This window comes from Glandiceps talaboti, chromosome 19, assembly GCF_964340395.1.
Source record: "Glandiceps talaboti chromosome 19, keGlaTala1.1, whole genome shotgun sequence".
NCBI classification, from domain to species: domain Eukaryota; kingdom Metazoa; phylum Hemichordata; class Enteropneusta; family Spengelidae; genus Glandiceps; species Glandiceps talaboti.
The window spans coordinates 18180306-18202220 of NC_135567.1; the positions used below are offsets into that span (position 1 = coordinate 18180306).

General features: G+C 35.3%; 1 protein-coding gene across 1 annotated transcript; it reads left to right on the forward strand.

Moving 5' to 3' along the window:
* The first annotated feature begins 769 nt into the window (after positions 1–769).
* LOC144450169 (uncharacterized) lies at positions 770–19955 on the forward strand. The gene is made up of 5 exons (XM_078140744.1): positions 770–864; positions 1150–1260; positions 7459–7552; positions 7794–8067; positions 18142–19955. The coding sequence occupies exons 2-5, from the start codon at positions 1248–1250 to the stop codon at positions 18142–18144; spliced, it is 384 nt and encodes a 127-aa protein (XP_077996870.1). The 5' UTR covers positions 770–864; positions 1150–1247; the 3' UTR covers positions 18145–19955.
* The last annotated feature ends 1960 nt before the right edge of the window (positions 19956–21915 follow it).

The following is a 21915-nucleotide window of genomic DNA, read 5'->3' on the forward strand; positions in this document are numbered from 1 at the left end:
GGAGGGAAGAGGAGAGAAGAGGAGAGAAGATGAGAGAAGAGAAAAGAAGAGAAGAGGGGATAAGAGAGGAGAGGTGAGGATGGGAAACAATATATTTCAAACTCATCAACACTACATCACTGGAGAAAACAAGGAATAGACACTATATTCAATTGCACCCTTTTAATGTACTTTATATGTGATATTTGATTGCTTTATGCTAACTATATATATATCAAATCAGTAGTTTTGATGTTACAACATTTTGATGAAATTCGATTTATTTTCATGTTGTTGATATCTTATGAAGATCAAGGTCACCGATACACAAAGGTCAATTGCCACCATGGGTCTCGTTTGATTTAATTGTTAAATTGCTTCTCAATGTCAATGTCGTTATCTCTTTTGAATGTCTCCAAAAAATGAGAATCCTGGCATAGTAAATCCCTCTATCCATTCACATCGTCAGAGTATCTACTCTCGTTCAATGTCATAGGGGATTGTTGAACTTGGCTGTGTGTCATTAAAATGAAAACCACATCTGGGGGTTATCAGATTTAGTTAACCTTGATTTCTTATCTTGTCTCTACATACATACATACATACATACATACATACATACATACATACATACATACATACATACATACATGCATACATATGCATACATGCATACATACATACATACATACATACATACATACATACATACATACATACATACACACGCGCACGCACGCACGCACACACACACACACACACACAAACAAACACAAACACACACAGGAAAAGAGAGGGCAGACTAAATGAGGGGAGGGAGATGACAGGGGAGAAGGCTTAGCACGAATTACTTTATTAATTCATTGAAATGAGTTAATTGATATGGTAGGTGGTAAATACTTTTTCTTTTTTTAACTTCTCATAATCGGAAATAATGCAACATCCGGGTATTAAGACGTAATAAAGTTTTTTTTTAACATGGTCTAGATTGCTAGGGACGGAATGTCTGCTGTTATTAAAAATATATGTTTAATGAAAACTGAGCCGATATCAGCTTCCCAGGTGCCTTGCTGTCATCGCCAATATCAATATCATTAATTTATTTAATAATACATTTCAACAAATCTAATTAATTCGAATACAATTAATATTTGTGAATTTATGCTGTAGGGGTCATGACCTCATGAAAGAAATATACAGTAGTTGCTGTAGTCTGAATCAACAATGACATATTCTGACGTCACGGAGCACTGTCACGTGGTATTGGTATGGCGCTAATGAGTAAGTACTTTGAAAATGAGGTGTCGGTCACAATTTTGGCGGGAGATTAAATTTTTTTTAGCTTTTATTATTTCAATTTTGATAGCATGGAATGGGAAAGAATAACTGACTTCATCATTCTTACTGGAAATTTACCTAATTATTTATTTCGATATTTTTTGTCTTTTCTCTCATTTTTTTCTTCAAAAAGAAAAAAAAAGGTTGAAAGGACTTGTTTATAAGGTCTAATAAAAATATTGTGTGATTTATACGCTTATACTTTTAATTTTAGAATAGGTGGTGTAGGTAGATTTTTTATTTTATTTTATTATATATTTTTTATCGTGAGTGAGTATCTAGTTCAGATTTTCCATTGTTTTCCGAATGGTCTCTGTGTTGAAATAGGTTTATTTTGGAAAAATATATTTATTTTGTCTTTTTAAGTTGAAGTCAGTTTCCGCATCCACTATTTCTCGTAAGACGTCACAATTTTGCGATTTTGTTATCTTTTTCTCGAGTACATAAAAAACATTTAGGGTCGGCAGTGAAACTTTAGGTTGGGTCAGGTAACCGTAACCAAACAATTATTTCTTTTAGGCCTAATGGTCTACTATAATTAAAAACAAGACGGTGAGCAAAAAATTTGCGTAAGTATTATTTCAAAAGAACTGAGAACAAGTTAATATAGCATATTTCAGAGAGAAATCCTCAGAGAAGTTTGTTCCATAGACGCATTCTACTTTAATCTGATCAATATTTGGATAATCATTTCCAATTACTATTTTGAGAGTCTCCAATATTTCAAGGAATAGTTTTTATCTTTCGGATACTTGATAAAGTTACATCAAGATATAAAATGGTAGATGACGTATCTTTCTAAATCTTTCTGAATTGACAATGATGATAAATCGGCTATCATAAGACAGCCGTAGGCATGGCAACCCTTGCTACCGTATCTAATGCGATAGGGACACACTAATGCGAATTTAAACACACCTTTTAATGAAAGTTCTTCCAGAGTCAACAAATGTCTTATTCTGATAATAACATTGACGGCCTATATTTGTTTGAATCTGAATGGGTTCTCCATCAATGTCCATTTGCTGTGTCCGAGTTTCTGCAATCAGATTGCTTCTTGCCCAGAGGGGTACACCTGCCTGCCTGTGATGAAAGAGCTAGGGAGACAGTACCCCCGGGCAAAATTTGTTGTATGTGTGAGTATATCATGTGTATGAACCGATAGTGAACAACAACAGACGTTAGTCAGAATTTCCTTTCGAAAGAGATATCGTTTCAGCTCATGTGTAGATATATAGCTAAATGTGGTTTTGTGTGTGAGAGAGAGCGAGACAGAGAGACAGAAACAGATACAGTCAGAGAGACAGAGAGAGAGAGAGACAGAGGGTAAGAGAAAAGAGAGGAGAGACAGAGACAGACAGACAGACAGACGGACAGACAGACATACAGACAGACACAGACACACACAGACAGACAGACAGACAGACACAGAGAAAGAGAGAAAATCCAGACACATGAGGATAATTTTTCCGACTGCGTTGTTTACAATATTTCGAAGATTATATCATGTTGAGTGATACCATCAGATTTAGCTGTATTCAGACCACACATGATAGCGATATTCGGAAAATACCGTTTTGTTTGTTTGTTTGTTTGTTTGTTTTTATTTGACCTAATTGAACGGTTTACATTAAAATATATATGTCTTCAAGTTATTGTCATCAAGGAATAGTTAACAAACATTATCCCAGGTACTAGGGAAGTTATTCAAAGCGAAATGGCAATTGAAAAAGTTATTGACAAAATGACCTAACGCCATCAATGTGTGGTGTTTTTACTCTTAACACTTCGAATTTATGATTTTAATATCTGGACAAGGTCAAGTTGATTCACGGTCATATACCCATGTAGACATTGAGAAAAAATGTCTTTGTCATTTTCTTGAAACTAGAAATGAAATATTTCTCACCCCACAAAAATAACAACAAACAAGCAAACAAATAAAACAAACAAAAACTATGATAATTTCCGATGGTTTGTTGTTTCATTTTTATTCTCACCACAAGCACTTTATGTTAAGAAAGCTAAAGGGGAAACACGACAATTATTTGGCAGGACTAGTGTTAAAAGTACGTTTTTGGCTTTTTTCTCAACTTGGCATTTTCCTCATTAGGTCGACCGGTCACTTTCTCACTTGGTGGCGGCGCTAGTATGAAGCTGTAACGTTTTTGTCTATACGAATTTAACCTGTCGACCTTTCCAAAGACTTATATATTAATTTTAAAACCTTTTCCGCGATAACAGGAATATATGCACCTCAGCAAAAAAATACATTCAATAACGTCTTTCTTTATTGTAAACATGCACATAGTTGACGGAGTCACAAGACAAGTGATAACAAACTACAAACACACAAAGGCAAGTGGGGGACAGATTGACATCATTCGTACACCTTAATATATTTTCTCGATACAGAAAACAGAGTAACTTTAATTAATCAGTTGAATTTTTATATATGTATGGTCGCTACGTTACTACATGATTCATGTGCAAATGTTTTTATGCGTTCTTTGGGGCTCTAAAACAATACTTTTATCGTTGTCATATAAAACACAAAATGTTATTTTGTCACAGTTACCAAATTTAGTACTTATATGTTTATCTTGCACAAGTTATTTTTAAGGTGACGTTATGTTAGTTCATTTTATTCATTTGTTCGTTCATTCATTCATTCATAAACGTACACACATACATACATACATACATACATACATACATACATACATACATACATACATACATACATTCATTCTTCTTTTGACCACTCACCCACTCACTCACTCACTCACTCACTCACTCACTCACTCACTCACTCACTCACTCACTCACTCACTCACTCACTCACTCACGCACTCACTCACTCACTCACTCACTCACTCACTCACTCACTCACTCACTTTGTAGTCGTCCATCAGTGACCATCCATTCATCCATTCATTCATTCATTCATTCATTCATTCATTCATTCATTTGTTCGTTCGCCTATTCTGTCATTCATCCCTCAAATGATTCATTTAATTATTTTGTGTTCGAAGTGGTGTAACTATGTATAGCATATATTCACATATGCTAAGAATTAAAGTACAGAACACTACACTTTCACACGTGTCAAATATGAAGGGGTTAAGGGGTTCGGAGAGTAATGTTGAATTCGGGTACTCCTGGAACAAGTGTTCTTGTTTGGTCGTCTGCTCTTCAATCTTCAATCTAATTATCATCCTAATTTCACTCCACCTCTCCTCATTGACCTTTGACCTTGTACTGAGCGTCCGTTAGGTAAACAAAACACATTGATTTCTGCTTGAGTCAATTTGGAGTGCGAAACTGAGCTATTGATTTCGTCTAATTACATCCTAACAGACACCTTAGACAGCCTTAAGATGATACCGCTTCTTTGTGTCATCTCGTCAATCCGGTCCGGGGAGACTGCTACAATTTGTACGAATGTTTTGATATCGCTATCCTGTGTTCGCTGGAGCGTTATCGACGGTGTATACAGATAGGCTCGTAATAAAGTCATCGACTTTTAAATGTAATGAACCAAGCTCATTTCACCGCTTTCAAGTATACCAATACCATTATTTATTTATTAACATTTTTTGTCACTCTGTGCCAAAGGGAATTTTTCTTTATTCTGAGAATGATGATCAAAGTAAAAAGTTATGTCCGACGGGAAATTTCGTTAAAGCGGTCCACTATAGTACGAGATATGTTCGTCGACTAACAGTACGATAACTTAGTCGTCTGCGTTGTAAAAAAGCGCGCGATATATTTTGTTTATGTTTATGTGCATACAACAAATTATTTTTGCTTCCAAAGTAAATATTTATTCTTATATTCTAATTCATATTCGACTTGCTACTATCCAGGAATTATGAAACGAAAAGCTAGTACATGCTCAGAGAGCGGACGCCTCAAGTGAGGTCAGGGGTCATTTAGCAGACTATCAGAGAAAGTGTAGTTGCCTACAGAGCTGATCTCGGTCAAATTTCAATCGTTTCTCCCGTTAATAGAAAAATTGATGATGATGATCAAATTTGATGTAGTTATAAAAGTGAAACCATGGCAATGAAAATGAAATGAACTTTAAAAAAAGGACATATTTAGCGTACATATATATACAAGGTACTTTGCACCATGATAAGCACAAGTGTATTACAACCGCAGTGCACACATATAATGGACACGGCGATATGAAGAACTTACCGGTTTGTTGACACTGCGAAATTACAACCTTACTAAAAAATGTACCTAATGCATTTTACTGACTATTATGACATTCAAAATATCTAATACGTTGTACATTGTAGATTCGGTGTTCACATTTCACGAACTAATAACTTAGTGAATATGGCAGAATAACAATACTCGGTGTACCAATAGCAATTTCTATTTCAATTCATAAACAAATATTTCATTTAAAAAATATGTGGGCTCTGTTCTTTGATTAATTATGAAATTGTTTAATTCTGTGTCTACCATAAAAAATAAATCCGAATTTTTACTTTAAATGACAGGGTAATAGAAAAGTTTGTTCATGAAGTTTTGGCGGGAAAATTATTTGAACATCGCTTCACGGTATTTCTGACGTATAGATACCACAAATTCTGTGCTACGACTGCATAAAGGTGAATTTTAAAGAAATTAGTGAATTTTGGAAGAGAAAGTTAAATCTGACTTTCTGTTATAAACGAATATGAAGAAGCACGTGGTTCACGGCCAATCTACATATAATTGAAAGTAAATATTAATCATTTGTAATTTGACGACAGTGGGGTGAAAAATGATATCTTTCGAAGTCACTGCACCCAACACTATCGTTTGCTTTATTTTTGGTCTTTAAGGTGCTCATCAGTTTGTCTAAAAGTTCCAGAAACTCAACAAATCCAAGCAGTTGACGACAAGTTGTAACCCGCCAACAGATGTAAATTTCATTATTTTGGCGTTTTGACGACAAGTGACACAAGGGTGTTTGATTCGAAGTCAATGCATTTGAATATTATCTTTTGTTTTATTCTGGCCCTATAGAGGGACTGTCTTTGTTTGTCTACACGTTTGTCTACAAGTTTCACAAAATAGACAAATCAATTCAGTTGACGATATTTTCTAACGCACCAAACTACAATCAATGATAATTTCAATACATGGACGTTTTGACAACAGTAACATGGACATGTCATTGAGTCTTACGAACTCAAACAATCGTTTTATTCTGGTTTTATTCTGGCCTCAGTTTACTAAAAATTTCTGAACTTCAACAAATTCATGTAGTTGACGACACTTTAGAATTCACCAGTAGATGAACATTTCGAAGTCAATACCTTGAATACCACCGTTGTTGTTATTTAGAGAGTCTCTCAAGTTGTCTTAAAGTTTCATAAAATCGTTTTTCTTTGAAATTGCTGTGCTCAATATCAGCAATTGTTTTATTATGACCTTTGGTGCTCAGTTTTTCCCAATTCTCAGAAAAAGTAAACAATAATTCCATGTACTTGACGACAATTTCTGACATGCTAAAATATAGAAATAACATAGCCTGACGTTTTGACGACAGTTACGTGTACATATTAAGGGGGTGTCAATGCAGTACCTTGGGGTTTTTTGCGATTCTGTGGCTCATTTTGTCAAAAATTTCAGAAAATCGATAACTTTAATCATGCAGTTGACGACACTTTAAAACCCGCCAAATTATATAAATATCATTATTTGAACTAAAGTGACGTAAGAGTTTCTTTTAAGTCGTTGCATCGATACTGTCGTTCGTTTTATTCTAGTCAATGGTTTTCAGTTTGTTTAAAGTTTCAGAAAAAAAAAGATCATGGAGTTGACGACATTCTAACCCGCCAAAATGTACTTGGCGACGCTTTCGAACTAAAAAAATGTCAATTTCATAATTGAACGGTATATACAGTCGGGGTCTGCAAAGGGTCGGAAGTTGAATAGCCTACCATACCACCAGTGGCCTAGAGTGTCGGCCATTACTCTGACCAGAACTCCATAATGTAGTTAGCTACATTTGACAAACGGCCCGTTTCCAATGTATTCGGCGGCAGTCGAGTATCATGAAATAGCCCTTTTGTTGTTAAATAGAACAAAAATAGTGCGACTAAAGCATTCCGGGTTTTTATTTGTTGAAAATAGGGGGATTACATAACTGGGAGATGTTTGAAGTGTACACAGAGACGCCGAAATCTGTACCGCCTTTTCACCGTGTGAAATTGTGTCATCGTAAGAGGTAAATGCTCTAATTGGATCTGTTGCCTTTCGTATGGGCCTGAATAGTAAGTGTAACCGATACCACTCACTTTTTGTTCTCGATCTGTTGACTATTTCAAACCACCTTCCTAGAGTCAAACTCGGTTTCAGTGGGATACACTACCAGACCACGTGGCTGTGTTTTTGTCCCCATTTCATGGATTTTTTGGCATTTATTCTCGATTTTTTGTGGTCTGTTCTTCCCGGACATGTTGCCCAAGGTCAGAGCATCGACTACGGAGTTTCCGTTGTGCTGGCGGCAAGCTTTCGAATTCACCGACTTTTCTTAGAGGAGACGAAATCTTACTTCAATTGTTCACCTACAAAGGGACCGCTAGGCATCTGTCACAAGGAAAGGCAACACGTGTTCGTTCTCGATGCAGCTATGTTCGGACCACGCTGTCACTGATGGTGATAATTACGTGCTACTCTATGGAAACAAATAGGACTCAAAATAACAAAATGAGAAAATTTCTGCCGAAAACCATTCCTAAGGTGAGTAAGAACACACGTCTTCTACTTGGGGTAATTTACATGAACGTTCTGTTATGGTCTCCGTAGTAGTAACAGTATCTATTGTGAACATAAACGTACATGCCATTATCATTGCTACTGACATTGTATTTTCATTCAAAATCGTTCTGTCGGTCCCCAGTGATCTTACAGATCAGTCCAAAAAAACGGCCTTGAAAACCCTCTTTCCATCCCCTAAATTCGCGTAAAAAGAAACCGAAAAGTGAACATTCTAAAAGTCTTGATAAAGTACTTGAGTTGTTGAATTATTCAGTTACATTTACTTAAAACTAGGTTTAAAGTAGCAGTCCCAGATGACCGCCATCATTTAAAATTACCTCGGAGCAAATGCATTAATTTATCACTACAACAAAACAACAAGAATAAAACAAAAACAAAACGAAAATAAAAAAGAATAGTAAAGAATTCGCTAAAACTAGATGTACTTACTTCCGGTATTGACAATGACGGTCTCCATGGTGATATTAACCATGGCAACATAGCGTATGTCTGCCACGATAACGCGAAGTACAGTAATGCTGTAAAGTTTTTAGTTGACAATAAATTACACCTTTCGAAGTTTAGTTTGTAAAAAATCTCAGCTTTTAATAAGTAGATAACGAATTTTAAAAACAGACAAAATGATAACCTCAAACTGTGATTCCCTACTCCCACCCCCTACCCTACCCTCCACCCCATAACCCCCCCCCCCCCACACACACACACACATACATACATACATACATACATACATACATACATACATACATACATACACACACACACACCTATCCACTCTGTATAATATCTTCGGAAGTTCGCGATAAATTTACTTTTAAAGATAGTAACGAAGTTCTACATTAGTGAAAACCAATCTGTAATCTAATTTGTTTTACATCCGGGAATCCATACCTTTCAAACAATATAAAGAATTACTTTATTATTAGTATCAGCCTATGTCAATTTAATAATTTCCGGGAATCCATACCTTTCAAACAATATAAAGAATTACTTTATTATTAGTATCAGCCTATGTCAATTTAATAATTTTATGTCATAATGATGGTGTTCATCATCATCATTAACATCACCAACAAAATATAAATAATCATCACCATCACCGCCACCACCACCACCACCACCACCACGTCTATCACCATCAACATCGTCATCATCATCAACAACAACAACAACAACAACATCATCACATCAACATCATCAACCCATCACCACCACCATCATCATCATCAACAACAACAACAACAACAACAACAACAACAACAACAACATCATCACATCAACATCATCAACCCATCACCATCATCATCATCATCATCATCATCATCTTTATCATCATCATCACCATCATCACCACCACCACCACCACCACCACCACCACCACATCTATCACCATCTTTTATCATTTAAGGGAACATTTATTCATGTTCTCACCCGTGAACTAAGGGTAGCAGGGCAAAGGCACACAAGTGGAAGTATAGGGGTACTCAATGGTGCAATGAAAATGGTCTGTATAAAGTTGTAGAAAGATTCTGCAATTATAATCAACGGCAGTGACGAAGTATGTAGACGGTTTTGAGTTGAGACTTACATCTTCATCAACTTCATCATCATCAATAACTTCATCAGTATCAGCAACTTCAACAGCAACAACAAAAACATCATCACCACCACCACCACCACCACCACCATCATCATCATCACCACCACCACCACCACCATCATCATCATCATCATCATCATCATCATCGACAACAACAACAACAACAACAACAGCAACAACGTTAACGACGACGACGACGTCAACAACAACAACAACAACAACAACAACAACAACAACAACAACAACAACATCAGCAGCAGCAGCAGCAGGCAGGAGCATGAACATCATCAGCAATAGCAACAACAAAAGAAAAGCAACACCACCACCATCACCATCATCACTATTGTATATAATTATAACCATTGTTTTGAGATGAAACACGTGTTTGTCTATCGTATAAGTTAATACATCCCAAATCTTCTTAGCTTCCATATTCCTAAATTTCTTTATTTATATATTCATTTTTATCACTTAGATGATGTCATATATAGGCAATAAACCCTTTAGACTCGACTACGCTCTTTGATTAACATTAAAACTAATTTAGCATGGCAGGGATGTGCAATGTTTAGGAATACTGTTAGTTTTGGTTCGGTTATTCCACGAAGGGACATTTTGAGTATCGTCTCTGGAGCCTGGCTACGGTTAACGGTTGATTCTTGTATGCAACGTTTGTTCACCGAACAAAGACGCGGTTAAATTGCGATGTCTATTCAATAACAGTCTGGCTAAGCAATATGGACACATTGCATTGTGTAACATGCGAAACCCTGGCCAGTCGTTGCTTGGAAACAACGTTATTAAGCTATAAGTTGTGTATGGTAAAGTTACATTAGTTCTAGCTACGAGACCGCCACCAAATCTCGTTTGTTCGACTATAAATTATTCATATTGTAAGCGAGCAGCGATATTCAATTTATGGTAAGTTTATAGAACACACCATGAATGTTGAAACCCATTAGACTTGCAGCCTGTGTCCTAGTGAGAGTAACTTTTCATTTTCCGGTTTAATTTAGCAGCCAGAAAAAAAACGGCCTACTAATTGAGATGAGTAACGATTTCCAGTCACATGAGACTATCGGAAAGTAAATGTAATATAGTGATGAAGTCATGAAGAGAATATCAAAATGGCAGACGATTCAATTTTCCCGCCTAATTTCCTTCATAAATTTGGGCATCAGAGCAAATTTTCTTGCAAAGTGGAAGGGATTTGTGCCAATATAGAATATTGGTTAACTATAGTGGAAATGAATCGAGCACGGCGACGCATAATTGTAAATAAATCCGAATATTGGCGGGATTGTTTTTTTTCCTGACCTGTCAACAAATCCAATCACTGTATCGAGAAGTGAGGAAAATGTTTCTGCCGAAGTGAGCCGAAAACTTACTAGGTAATCTTCTAAAATCGGGTCAGTGATCCCATGAGCCCGGAAAGCGATGGAACCAATTTACATGTAGAATAACCACCGGTGTGTGTCGCATGTGAAAAAAACCAAGCGTTCACCGTACACGTAATGTTGGCGGCCATCTTGTCTATATCGGTGTATGCCTGAACAATTTCATATAGTCGACACGGGAAAATACAATGGCGATGGTAATAAAGATAAAACAGAAAAAGGATAGAAGAGGTGCCATTATCTACAATAAATAAATTTGGGTCGTACCCCAAGCTTTGCTCGAAAATCTTACCAGCAAAATAACCGCCAAAACTTCACTGTCGTCAACTCCAATAGTTTAGACCCAGTCACGCTCTTTAGTACAATTCTTCAAAATCTACATCAGCAAAGTTACTTCGCAGGTAACGATGGCAACACCTCCGTTTGTCAAATCGTATTTTAAAGAAGTTAGTTGGAAACTTTGGCGTTGAATAAAAGTGATTTATATAACTAATTTGGCGTCCACTTTGCACATTGCATTTGAACTGACGAAGACTTAGTGCATGACGTTTTGTGACGTCATCAACACGATCAGAAAACTAAACACGGAGTACAGAAAAAATATCAAAAATAGTAAACAAGGCACATTTAGACAAAAAAGACCTCTAGTTCATTTGAGTTAGCTGTTGGTTTTTGTTAGGCGGTTTTTGACTAACATACTGTGTATTGAGTCGCTATTTCGTATGCGTTGACATGGATGCCCCTATTGTGTGGAGTGCACAAGCACAAAGCCAGCACCCAGTTGCATATTTCCCTTTTACCAGGCTGCAGGCGTTTTGGACTGGCATTTGACTTTTTCATCGTTGACAATACAATTCACTATTCGTTTTAATCCCATCAACGCACAATGGAAAGGGAGATACGTACGTATCATTGGAATGAATGGTTGTTTTGCTAAGCTTTGGGCTTATGTCAAAAAGAATGGCAGAGAGCGGTGTGTTTTTCACTAGAACACCCCTCAATGGGAGAAGAGAGCCTAAACGTTTTCTCCCTCTTTATTCGCGTCTAATCGACTCGTGTGTGGTCTATACTGATACCCTTTGTCGTCTTAGTACCACGCAGAAGTTATGGAAATTGTATTTTTCCTACTTTTCCATTTCGTTTGTCAAAATTCACAACCGTCGATAATTCCTCTTCAAGTACAAATCAGCTCTCATACTGCAAACCCAACAAAAATAACAATATAAGGACCTATAGTTTGAGTGACACTAACTTGTAATAAATCAATTTTGATGTTCAAATTCGGGGTGTAAATTATATCAAAATTAGTACAATCCAGTATCTGAACAGAAATTTTCGTCTGCGTAGTAAATCTGCAACTTTTGTCGTTTCATACTAAAGACAACCGCTTTTTAGAAGTATTTCCTTAATTCATGCGTTATTTATTTAGATTTTGGTACCATTTATGTGCTTGTAGCGACTGTAGTCACTCCAGACCAAAATCTGAGTTGTATTTAACAAAAAGTCATTCAAAAACAGAAATTTCAGTCTATGCGTGCCGGTGAAAAAAGAAGCTGTAGGGACATTAAAAGTTACAACTGACATGCTGTCAATTGTGTTAGATCATTAATCATGTGTCCGTGGCAGGGGGCTTACTACTGACTTTGACAGCCTGACCAACAGTCAAAGTGGTCGCTACCACCACTCTAGCTTTTCCGAATATTTGGAAGAATTCGACAACTTGTCTCTAAAATAAATCTCTCTATAACATGTACACCTACAATAGTTTTTAAATATATATAATTTTTTATATATTTTTTATTAATATAGTCGCCATCAAACCAAATTTTTCACAATATTTTATTAGTGAGGGTAATTTCTTTGTTTTCAATTGAAAATGAAATTAAGATATCACAAAAAGTTTGGAGGGAACGACATTTTTCGATCAAGTAATAAGTAGTCCTGTTTTTTGAAGTATTCAAAATTAATGTTTTCATGAATGTGGTCACAACCAATCAAAATTGTTAATATTAGTTTATTATCCTTTCTTTTTAGTCTAGAATTGAAATCAAATATCACAAAAAATTTCGAGGAACGACAATTTTTAATACTGGCTGAAGGGTGGTCTGTTTTCATAAATCGAACGATTTCAGAGCTACTCGGCGGCATTGAATCATGTTTGCTGGACACACAGTACCAAGGCTACAAGTCAGAATTGTCGACAAATGTAAACTTCTTGCCATGGTGTGTCTTTGTTGCTGTATTGATCGTGTGTCTCGTGCTCTGCCGGACAGTAAACACTTCAAATTTACACTAGAAATGCTTAATCTGATTAATCCGTAGAGCTAAGGTTAAAATCTGTGGGCTTGGTGAGAAAAGGCCCAACTGAGTGTGCAATATCAAAGAGTCAACAAAAACAAGACAGTCTGTGCTACACACACCACATTGCATTTACACAACTGCATTGCACTACCAAAATCAGTAAATATATACCACGGATTAGGCCCACTTACGAGGACAAACGTCGTCTAAACTCAACTATTTATCGTCTGCTACTTTGAGAAGCAGATAAAATTAGACCGACTCAGAATTTGTATTCAAAACCTAGCCAGTTCAAGAAACCAAGATATCGTCCGAAACATTAAAAACTGTAGTGGGTCGGAGCAAAATAAGAACTACTTTCTCGGGTCAAATGATTTGAACACAAATTCTTGTTTTTGACAATTTTTTGGCGATTGAAAGTTTTCATTTAGACCCTAAAAAAAGAAATAGTATTTTTGATTCTAATAGTGCCAAAATTGTAGTTTTTAAGTTGCTTATTTTGATAATATTGATCTAAATCATTGCATTTACTCATACATGACACGATTTGGTGTCTCAATATTTTCCTTCGTATTTCTGGTTCAATTTCTCAATAGTCGTGACATCAATATGTAAATTTGCAGCACACATCTTTTGTACACTATACTCAGATCACATTTTTGTACACTACACTCAAATAAAAATAAGAAAAAGAAAAGAAAAGGAGTTCTGTGACAGTTTAAATTTGGTCTGAGTTTGGGAACCTAACAGAGTATAGCAGTGTGTTCGGCCTTAGCTACAACCGTGTGGGTTTTTTGATACAGCAACCACTAAAATTTCAAACATCTGGGGGATTCTGTTATATCGTGCATAGTGCAATATTTCGCTTTCATTTTCAAATCATGATATGCAAGTGAACACAACAGGATAACATATCAAATCCAAAATATTTATCAAAATTCCATAAATCAAGTGACAGACCAAAACAGTTCAGTATAATTCAGACATTGTAAAAAAATAACTTTATCTTTTGTCTTACACTGGCCCATAGATGTCACTGAAATTTTGGATGTGAACGAAAAATCAACCCTTAAAAGTTACATGACAAATACTAGGCACTTTGGATACACGATAACACAGTGTATAGATAAGTAAAACGTCTTTATCATTTGTGTTGCTGTCAGGTCAAACTTCAACAGATAAACCTCATTGTCAGTGTTATGTTCATGTTTTTCTGTATTTTTTGTTCGAAGATAAAAGTCTTAATTTTGGATTGAAACTACTGAAAACATCACCTTTACGAAAATTAGACCAAAATTATGCATGACACTGAATGAATTCTCGGGTATTTTCAGGAATAGTGACTCGGAATAAGTTCCGCTGACTAAAGTCAATTTCACGCCGCGTTCCACGTGCGATTGCTTCGTAAGTAAACGTATCCAAATGTGTTCGGCCATTTGTCACTTGCTGTCAGCTGGGGTAATAAAGAGGTCTTCATTCGCTACTCTTCCCAGCTATTTTGTAACCTGAGAACTGAAAATCTCATAAAGTACATGCTAGAATCTACACACTACAAGATCGGGTCAAGATAAAGACAAAATATTCCTGGGCAGACGACAATTTGTGCACCACAAAATCATTCTATTTCATTCGAATTTTTATTTGGGGTTTGCTCAAGCGTTGATGACGACGCAATCGTCGTGGTTTTCTTTGTCGTAGAATGCTGCGATAAGCGATAAGTGTGTTGCAAACGACCCCTAATTCAACCCAACCTTAAAATAGAATTCATATTATGTTCGCTGATACCGAAATTATTGTAATGTTCTATCCGGTGGTCGATGCGGTCGGTATAATGGCAGTGAGATTTATCGGACTCGGGTCGCCATATTGCATCAGGTTTCCTGCCATGGTAGAAAGTACTGAAAATGGATAACAAAACGCACCACCTTACTAAATATTGACTGTTTTTGTTGCTGAATGATAGAGCTACATTTTACCAGACGTCAGTTTCAACAAGACTATAGCATACGGTGGTAAACAATGCTGAAATATGTCCCAATTGGGTATTTTCGTTTACTGCTCGTGAGCGCGCCAAGTTATATTCTGACTGATGTAATATTTTCAACGTTGTACTGAGTCATACATCTCCAAAGAGAACCAACAAACAGTTGAGCATTTTTGTGGCATTTTAGACAAGAATGTTTCTATTTAATGCTAGGATGATAAAGGACTTTCAATCTCGGGTAAATATACATTTAAGGCGATAAAAACGGCGATTTCCGACAAAACAACAGAGTCATCTTGTTTGCCCGTGTACAGGAATAATGGCGGCGGTCGTTGTGGTCGGTCGCTGACGATAATTTTAACCATAGAATGTTGTCTATACAAAATGTTGGTATATATCACTTACACCCAAATGCGGGATAATAATCACATAGATATCTCTACCAGTTCCCTATTCTATTAGCTTCCATTTTCCACAGTAAAAAAAAAAACTTTGACACAAACACTTCACAGCATGTATTTCAAGCACTCTTAGGCATTGTTCGATAACCGATAATCGTACAAATACATGTGATATGCCATTCAGATAATATCAATCACACAAGTTCGGTTTTTTTTGTTTTAAGTTTTACAGGCTAGCTACAAAAATAGGTGTAAAATAGGCCCAGATTTAGTTTTGCTGAACCAATCAAAACCACTATGATTCCTCAGCAAATGTTATTGTATATCAAGTTATCTATGTCACGAGACAACACATTGTGCTAAAATCTTTCATTGATTTATTTACCTCTTGAATAATAAGCATGTTCGAGCGAATACGTCAAAAAATTTCCTCGTGAAAATTTGTTGAACAAATATTTGTATTTTATGAATTATTCGCCCTTGTAGTCTTTTTTTTAGACAAGAAGCAAAGACTTATAATTTATCAATAAGTTGGTAACAATAGTTTTATTTAAAATGGTTGAATTTGTCCCTAATCTTTAAATAATGTGTTTATTAATGTCCCAGTATCATGTAGGTATTCACATTGAAATCTAAAATTAAAGTAATCATCAATGTTAAAAGTTTATGAGAAACAAAAAAAAACACAAAAAATAACAAAAAAAAGTAAACACACTAACACGAACAACTAGTGTGTTGTATCACTGCCCTTGTATGACCTTCGTGTGGGACAAGGTGATGTATATATTATTATAACGATGAAATTAATTATATTACATTGAGAAACTGATTATTGAGATATTCATATTTCCAGAACGTGCAAGCTTATCACATAATGTGGTTGACTTTTTACTTAAAACTGCCAATTCCAAACAAAACAATACATACATACATACATACATACATACATACATACATACATACATACATACATACATACATACATACATACATACACATAAACAACCTGTGCAAATTACACAATTGGGCTTACAATTCTATTATCAAACATAATTTTACTGACCGATTTTTATAGCAGTCATTTCCCACCACTACATTGCTTTCAATATTTTGGCAAACTTTTCATAGGATAACAAAATCTTGGTGACCTTTCTGATTTGAGGTCACTCATTGTTGTTTGTTTACACAAATACACAGTCAAGGTAAATATATCAATATTAACCCAGCATGGTCATTCTTAATATTGACTTTTATTTTTTTTTCTATAATTTCTGTGTAAAGCAGAAAATGATTGACTTTTACACAGACAGCACACACTCAGCTTTCAAATGTTTGTTTTGTTTGTTTGTTTGTTATTCATTTTCATCTTATAATGTTTGCCTTGTAGTTTTTCAAGTTAAAGTAACTGCACATTGCATTGAAAAACTCCATGAACTCCATGAGTTATTTTAATATACAGTTTATAAACACGATAAAATCAGCACCTACTCGAAGTTAATGTATTTAGAAAAAATGTATTTGTTTGACAACTGAAAATAACTTCTAACATATATATATATATATATATATATATATATATATATATATATATATATATATATATATATATACGTACGTCCTAATAGACACAGACACCCATACATACACCCATACATACATACATACATACATACATACATACATACATACATACATACATACATACACACACCTATCTACCAACCTACTACTACTACTACTACTACTACTACTACTACTACTGCTACTACTACTACTACTACTACTACTACTACACACACAAAACACACACACACACATACATATATATATATAATATATATATATATATATATGTGTGTGTGTGTGTATGTATGTATATATATATATGTGTGTGTGTATGTGTGTGTGTGTGTGTGTGTGTGTGTGTGTGTGTGTGTGTAAAGTTATTATAAGGAAATATATGTTTGCTGTATAGTCAACTTCATATGCATCGTCTAAATTGTAATTTGATAAACTTAGCACACAGTAGACCTTATAGGTTGTAGTGGAACTTAGCACACAGTAAACGTTCTAGGTTGTAGTGGAACTTAGCACACAGTAGACCTTATAGGTTGCAGTGGAGAATTTATGTGATTCTAATTAGACTTGTATTGCAACATTTGATAATGATTGAGATTTACGAGATCTTGCTTGTTCAGACATCATTTTTCAACGCCTAATTGCCATGGTAACACCCCCTACCTTAAAACGCTATAAAGTATCAACTGCTGGGTAACTATAAAACAATAAGACTATTGTTATGGCATACTTTTGACGACTGTCGTTTTTCTTTTTTATTCTTTATTTACACAGTAAAGAAGTGGATTTATTTGTTGGCGGCTTTGGAATTTCTCAACTCACCTGTTTGTGCAGTAAGCCATCTACATTACAACACTGGTAGTGACTGCGTTAGTGATGTCGCTAATTGCAGGTAAATTCCATGGAAATCTCTGCGATCTAATGTCGACACGATCACTGCATCATCTTTCATTCGATTCCGACGACTTCTTAATCCCTAGTGGAGCCACCTTAAGGCAAACCAGTCTGTGAACGACAGTGGATTCCCGCGCATTTTTGTGCACATTTCTTCAAGTTTCGTCGGCGATCAGAAATCTAAGCATCCACGGCTACCAACATCAAACATTTTACACTGTCGTCAGCCATATTTTAATCTTAAAACTGTCGACAGGATAAATTTGACTTAAAGAGTGACGGGTACGTCGTGCCGCGGCCATATTGTGAAATCAGGATGGACGAGTCGAACTTTCGACATGATGGAAACTCTAAATATTTCCAATTGAAGTGTAAAAGGAGTGTTTCTGTACAACGGAACGCACTATCCCAAGAAACATGCCACAATATTTCACCGAATTTTTCCTGAAACGACGCCCCTGAACTGACACAACACTGCCGGACTAAATCAGAAATACACCGCAGAGGAACGTTCGGTCATGAAGACAAGAAAAGATGGCGAAGGAAGAAAAAAAAATGTGCGGCGGACTTTTTTGATCTTTAGAAGACTGGCATGATTGATTAGAGAGACTGGCTATACTGGGAGGAGTAAATTTATAAACATTACACATATCATCTCTATGACCTTTGACCCCCATGAAGGCACTTTAGACATGTAACTCACTGAGATATCAACTCACGTCGCTCACAACAAACTTTCTTTTCTCTCTGCAGCTGTTTGTCCAAAATCGTCCAGTTTTGGTTTGAAATAAAAGTACAAGGGAACATAAAACTCACCGTACTAAAGTTTTAGACATAACCTAAGGATACGTGAAATCAACATCTGTTACTAGTCGTCTGCTCAATTTTCGGCGGGAAAGGCAGACACGAATATTTGTACAAGCGCGAACCTAATAACTACAACTGACTGGGGGATTCGAAAGTAATTTTACTTGCATTTGGAGACCATAGTTTCAAATTAACTATGGAAAATAGCAGTGATATCTTCACTTGAGATGAACGTTACAACGAAATTAAATTACACACAGAAATCAGGGAAACACGTGTAATGTATACCACAACTTCGCTTCCTATGTTTTAAAAAAAATAAGCACCACTTCAAATCAATATATGAAAATAACAAATTAAAAAATTACAAATTAAAAAATTACCAAAATCATGCAAACATATATAAATTTGAACTTCACAGAACAGATTTTGTTATTTGACATGATGAAATATCTAATATTCCTCCACCATATTTATTTAGTTGTGAGAACTAGTTTATTTATTTATTTATCTATTTATTTCTCTGAATATCTATTTATTAATGGCAATGCGTCCATACAATCATTTTAAGTGTATTGGGATAAAAAATGCACTTAAATAGAATATACAATTCAAAGAGTGAGAGTTGAGATAATCAAGGACTCTACTTACAACAATATTGCTAAATTGCAAAACAAGCGAAAAAAGGGTAAATTTTTGGATGTTTAGTTTATCTTATTTTTTTCCGTGATGTATTGATACATTAAGTTAATCTATATTAGAAATTTATTCAGGTATTATTGAAAAACAGCACCTGGAATACTGTCGAACTATAACATTTTGGTTGTGGTGTGGAGGTGGGGGGGGGGAGCTTTCCGGGCCATTTTGAACAAAATTTGATTGTGATTTTGAGACGGTTTACTTTTAAATGATAAATTATAGAGTCTTAGTAAGAAATGACAAGTTTTGATTTTAAAAAATGAGAAAGTTCGATATTTTTATCGAAAATAAGTAAAAGTAAGTTTATTATTTTAAAATGTATTTATAAATTCATGTCATTATTTGTTATTGTTTGAAATTTATATTTGAGTATGAGTTTATTGTTGACATACAAGTTGTCATTTTGTTGCAAATAAATGTTCATTTGTTTATGTAAAAATGGAAGTCTTGTTTATTACTATTCTATTTAATTTGCATATCTGCATATTAATTTACTTAATTTGCATATATGTGTCAAGTGCTTCACAGCCTGGAATTGAGACTGAACTGTTCGGTTAATTTCGTTAGACAACATGAAATTCCAAAGACACGGATTTCTGTCCTATTTTAAATTCTCCTTATATTTGTACTGGTCGTGTTAATTTATCAATTGTTACACTCTGTATCTGCATATATAAATTTCGTATTTTTTTTATAACGGATACATGCGAACTAAATGAACTAAATATACAATAAATTGTAACTCGACCCTCTAGGTAACTTTCAATCTGCCGTGGGCTTCATTTTTTGAAGGTAGGGGTTCCTCGGCCATTTTTGCCTAGATCGGCTTGTGATTTTGAGACTGTCGAATTTGTACAGATTAATTTGACACTATTGCTCCAAAACTGACAGAGTTTTATTTAAAAATTCTGAAGAACAAGTAATTTTGTGCGAAAAAACTTTGGAGGGAAGTGTCAGGTTACGTTGTAGGTAAACGACCTGGTGTAATTTGTGGGTGTTCTACTACTATTCGTTCTTTTGTGTCGACAATCTCAAATTCCCTTTGTCGTCAAAAACTGAAGAATGACTAAACATGAATGAGCTACCGTACACAACGTTACAGCATACTTGAGACGAATTCTGAAAAAAAGTACTTGCAACAAAAACACAATTCATCGAAAATTGTTCCTGAATACTTGGCGTTTTTTGCAGCAAAAATGCGATTCAGCACAAACACGTCTATCTAAATCAGCAGATAATATCGTATCCCGATTTCCCCTCCTTTCTGCTGTAGGTCTTATTTGCTCAAAACTGTATGATGTAAACTGTAAGATTTGTTTTGTTTTGAGTAGCAAGATTATGTATTTTGAAGGGAGAAGGGAGGAATTTGAAGTGAAATCGAACTGCATGTTGAACAACTCTTGCATATACATTAACAAGATAGTACACATTTTTTTATTGTCGTCAAAAATCGAGTTAATTCCTGTACGTCATTTTTTTACGTACAGAACAAGACAAAATGTATGTTTGTTCTCTGAAGGAGACCCAGTTCCTCCAAACCGCATCACGTAAAATGCAAATATAGGAAAGTTTGACTTCTTTAAGATTAAAATTCATTGCCTGAAAACTATCCCATAATATTACAATTCAAATTTACCTAAATTCTAACTAAAAAATGTTACTTTTGTATCCGTACTTGTTGAAATTTGAGTCTTGCTATTGTCGTCTGCCAACTCTAATATTTGAAAGCGTACACATTGTGGTTTGGTGAAATCTCGGCGATGGTGAAACGTGCACGATTGTATAAATGAAACAATGTTTTGTTTCACCTCATTGGGATGCCATGATGACAACAACACTGACATGACGAAAATAAAGCACAAAAAGTGGCGACAATTTTCATCTTTCTTTCAAACAAAGTCCATTTTGTTTCGGACGTCTTGTATATGCCATCTTTAGAACAATAAATACTGAATATAACTTCTCTAAAATAAAAACTATCGATTTTTTAGGCAGAAGTTGAATTTGTGTGGAGATTTTTATGTTTATGATGCAGACGATAATTGGAAAAGTGGCTATAACCATAACACGGCACCTGAGGTATAACAGAACACAACGGTATTCAGTAGATCGTTTCAGCTCGGTCACATTCTGCTGATAAACACAACC

Coding starts and splice junctions, on each gene's coding strand:
- LOC144450169 (XM_078140744.1), top strand. Junction 7,553..7,793: donor AAATTGTGTCATCGTAAGAG/GTAAATGCTCTA, acceptor ATGTTGCCCAAG/GTCAGAGCATCGACTACGGA.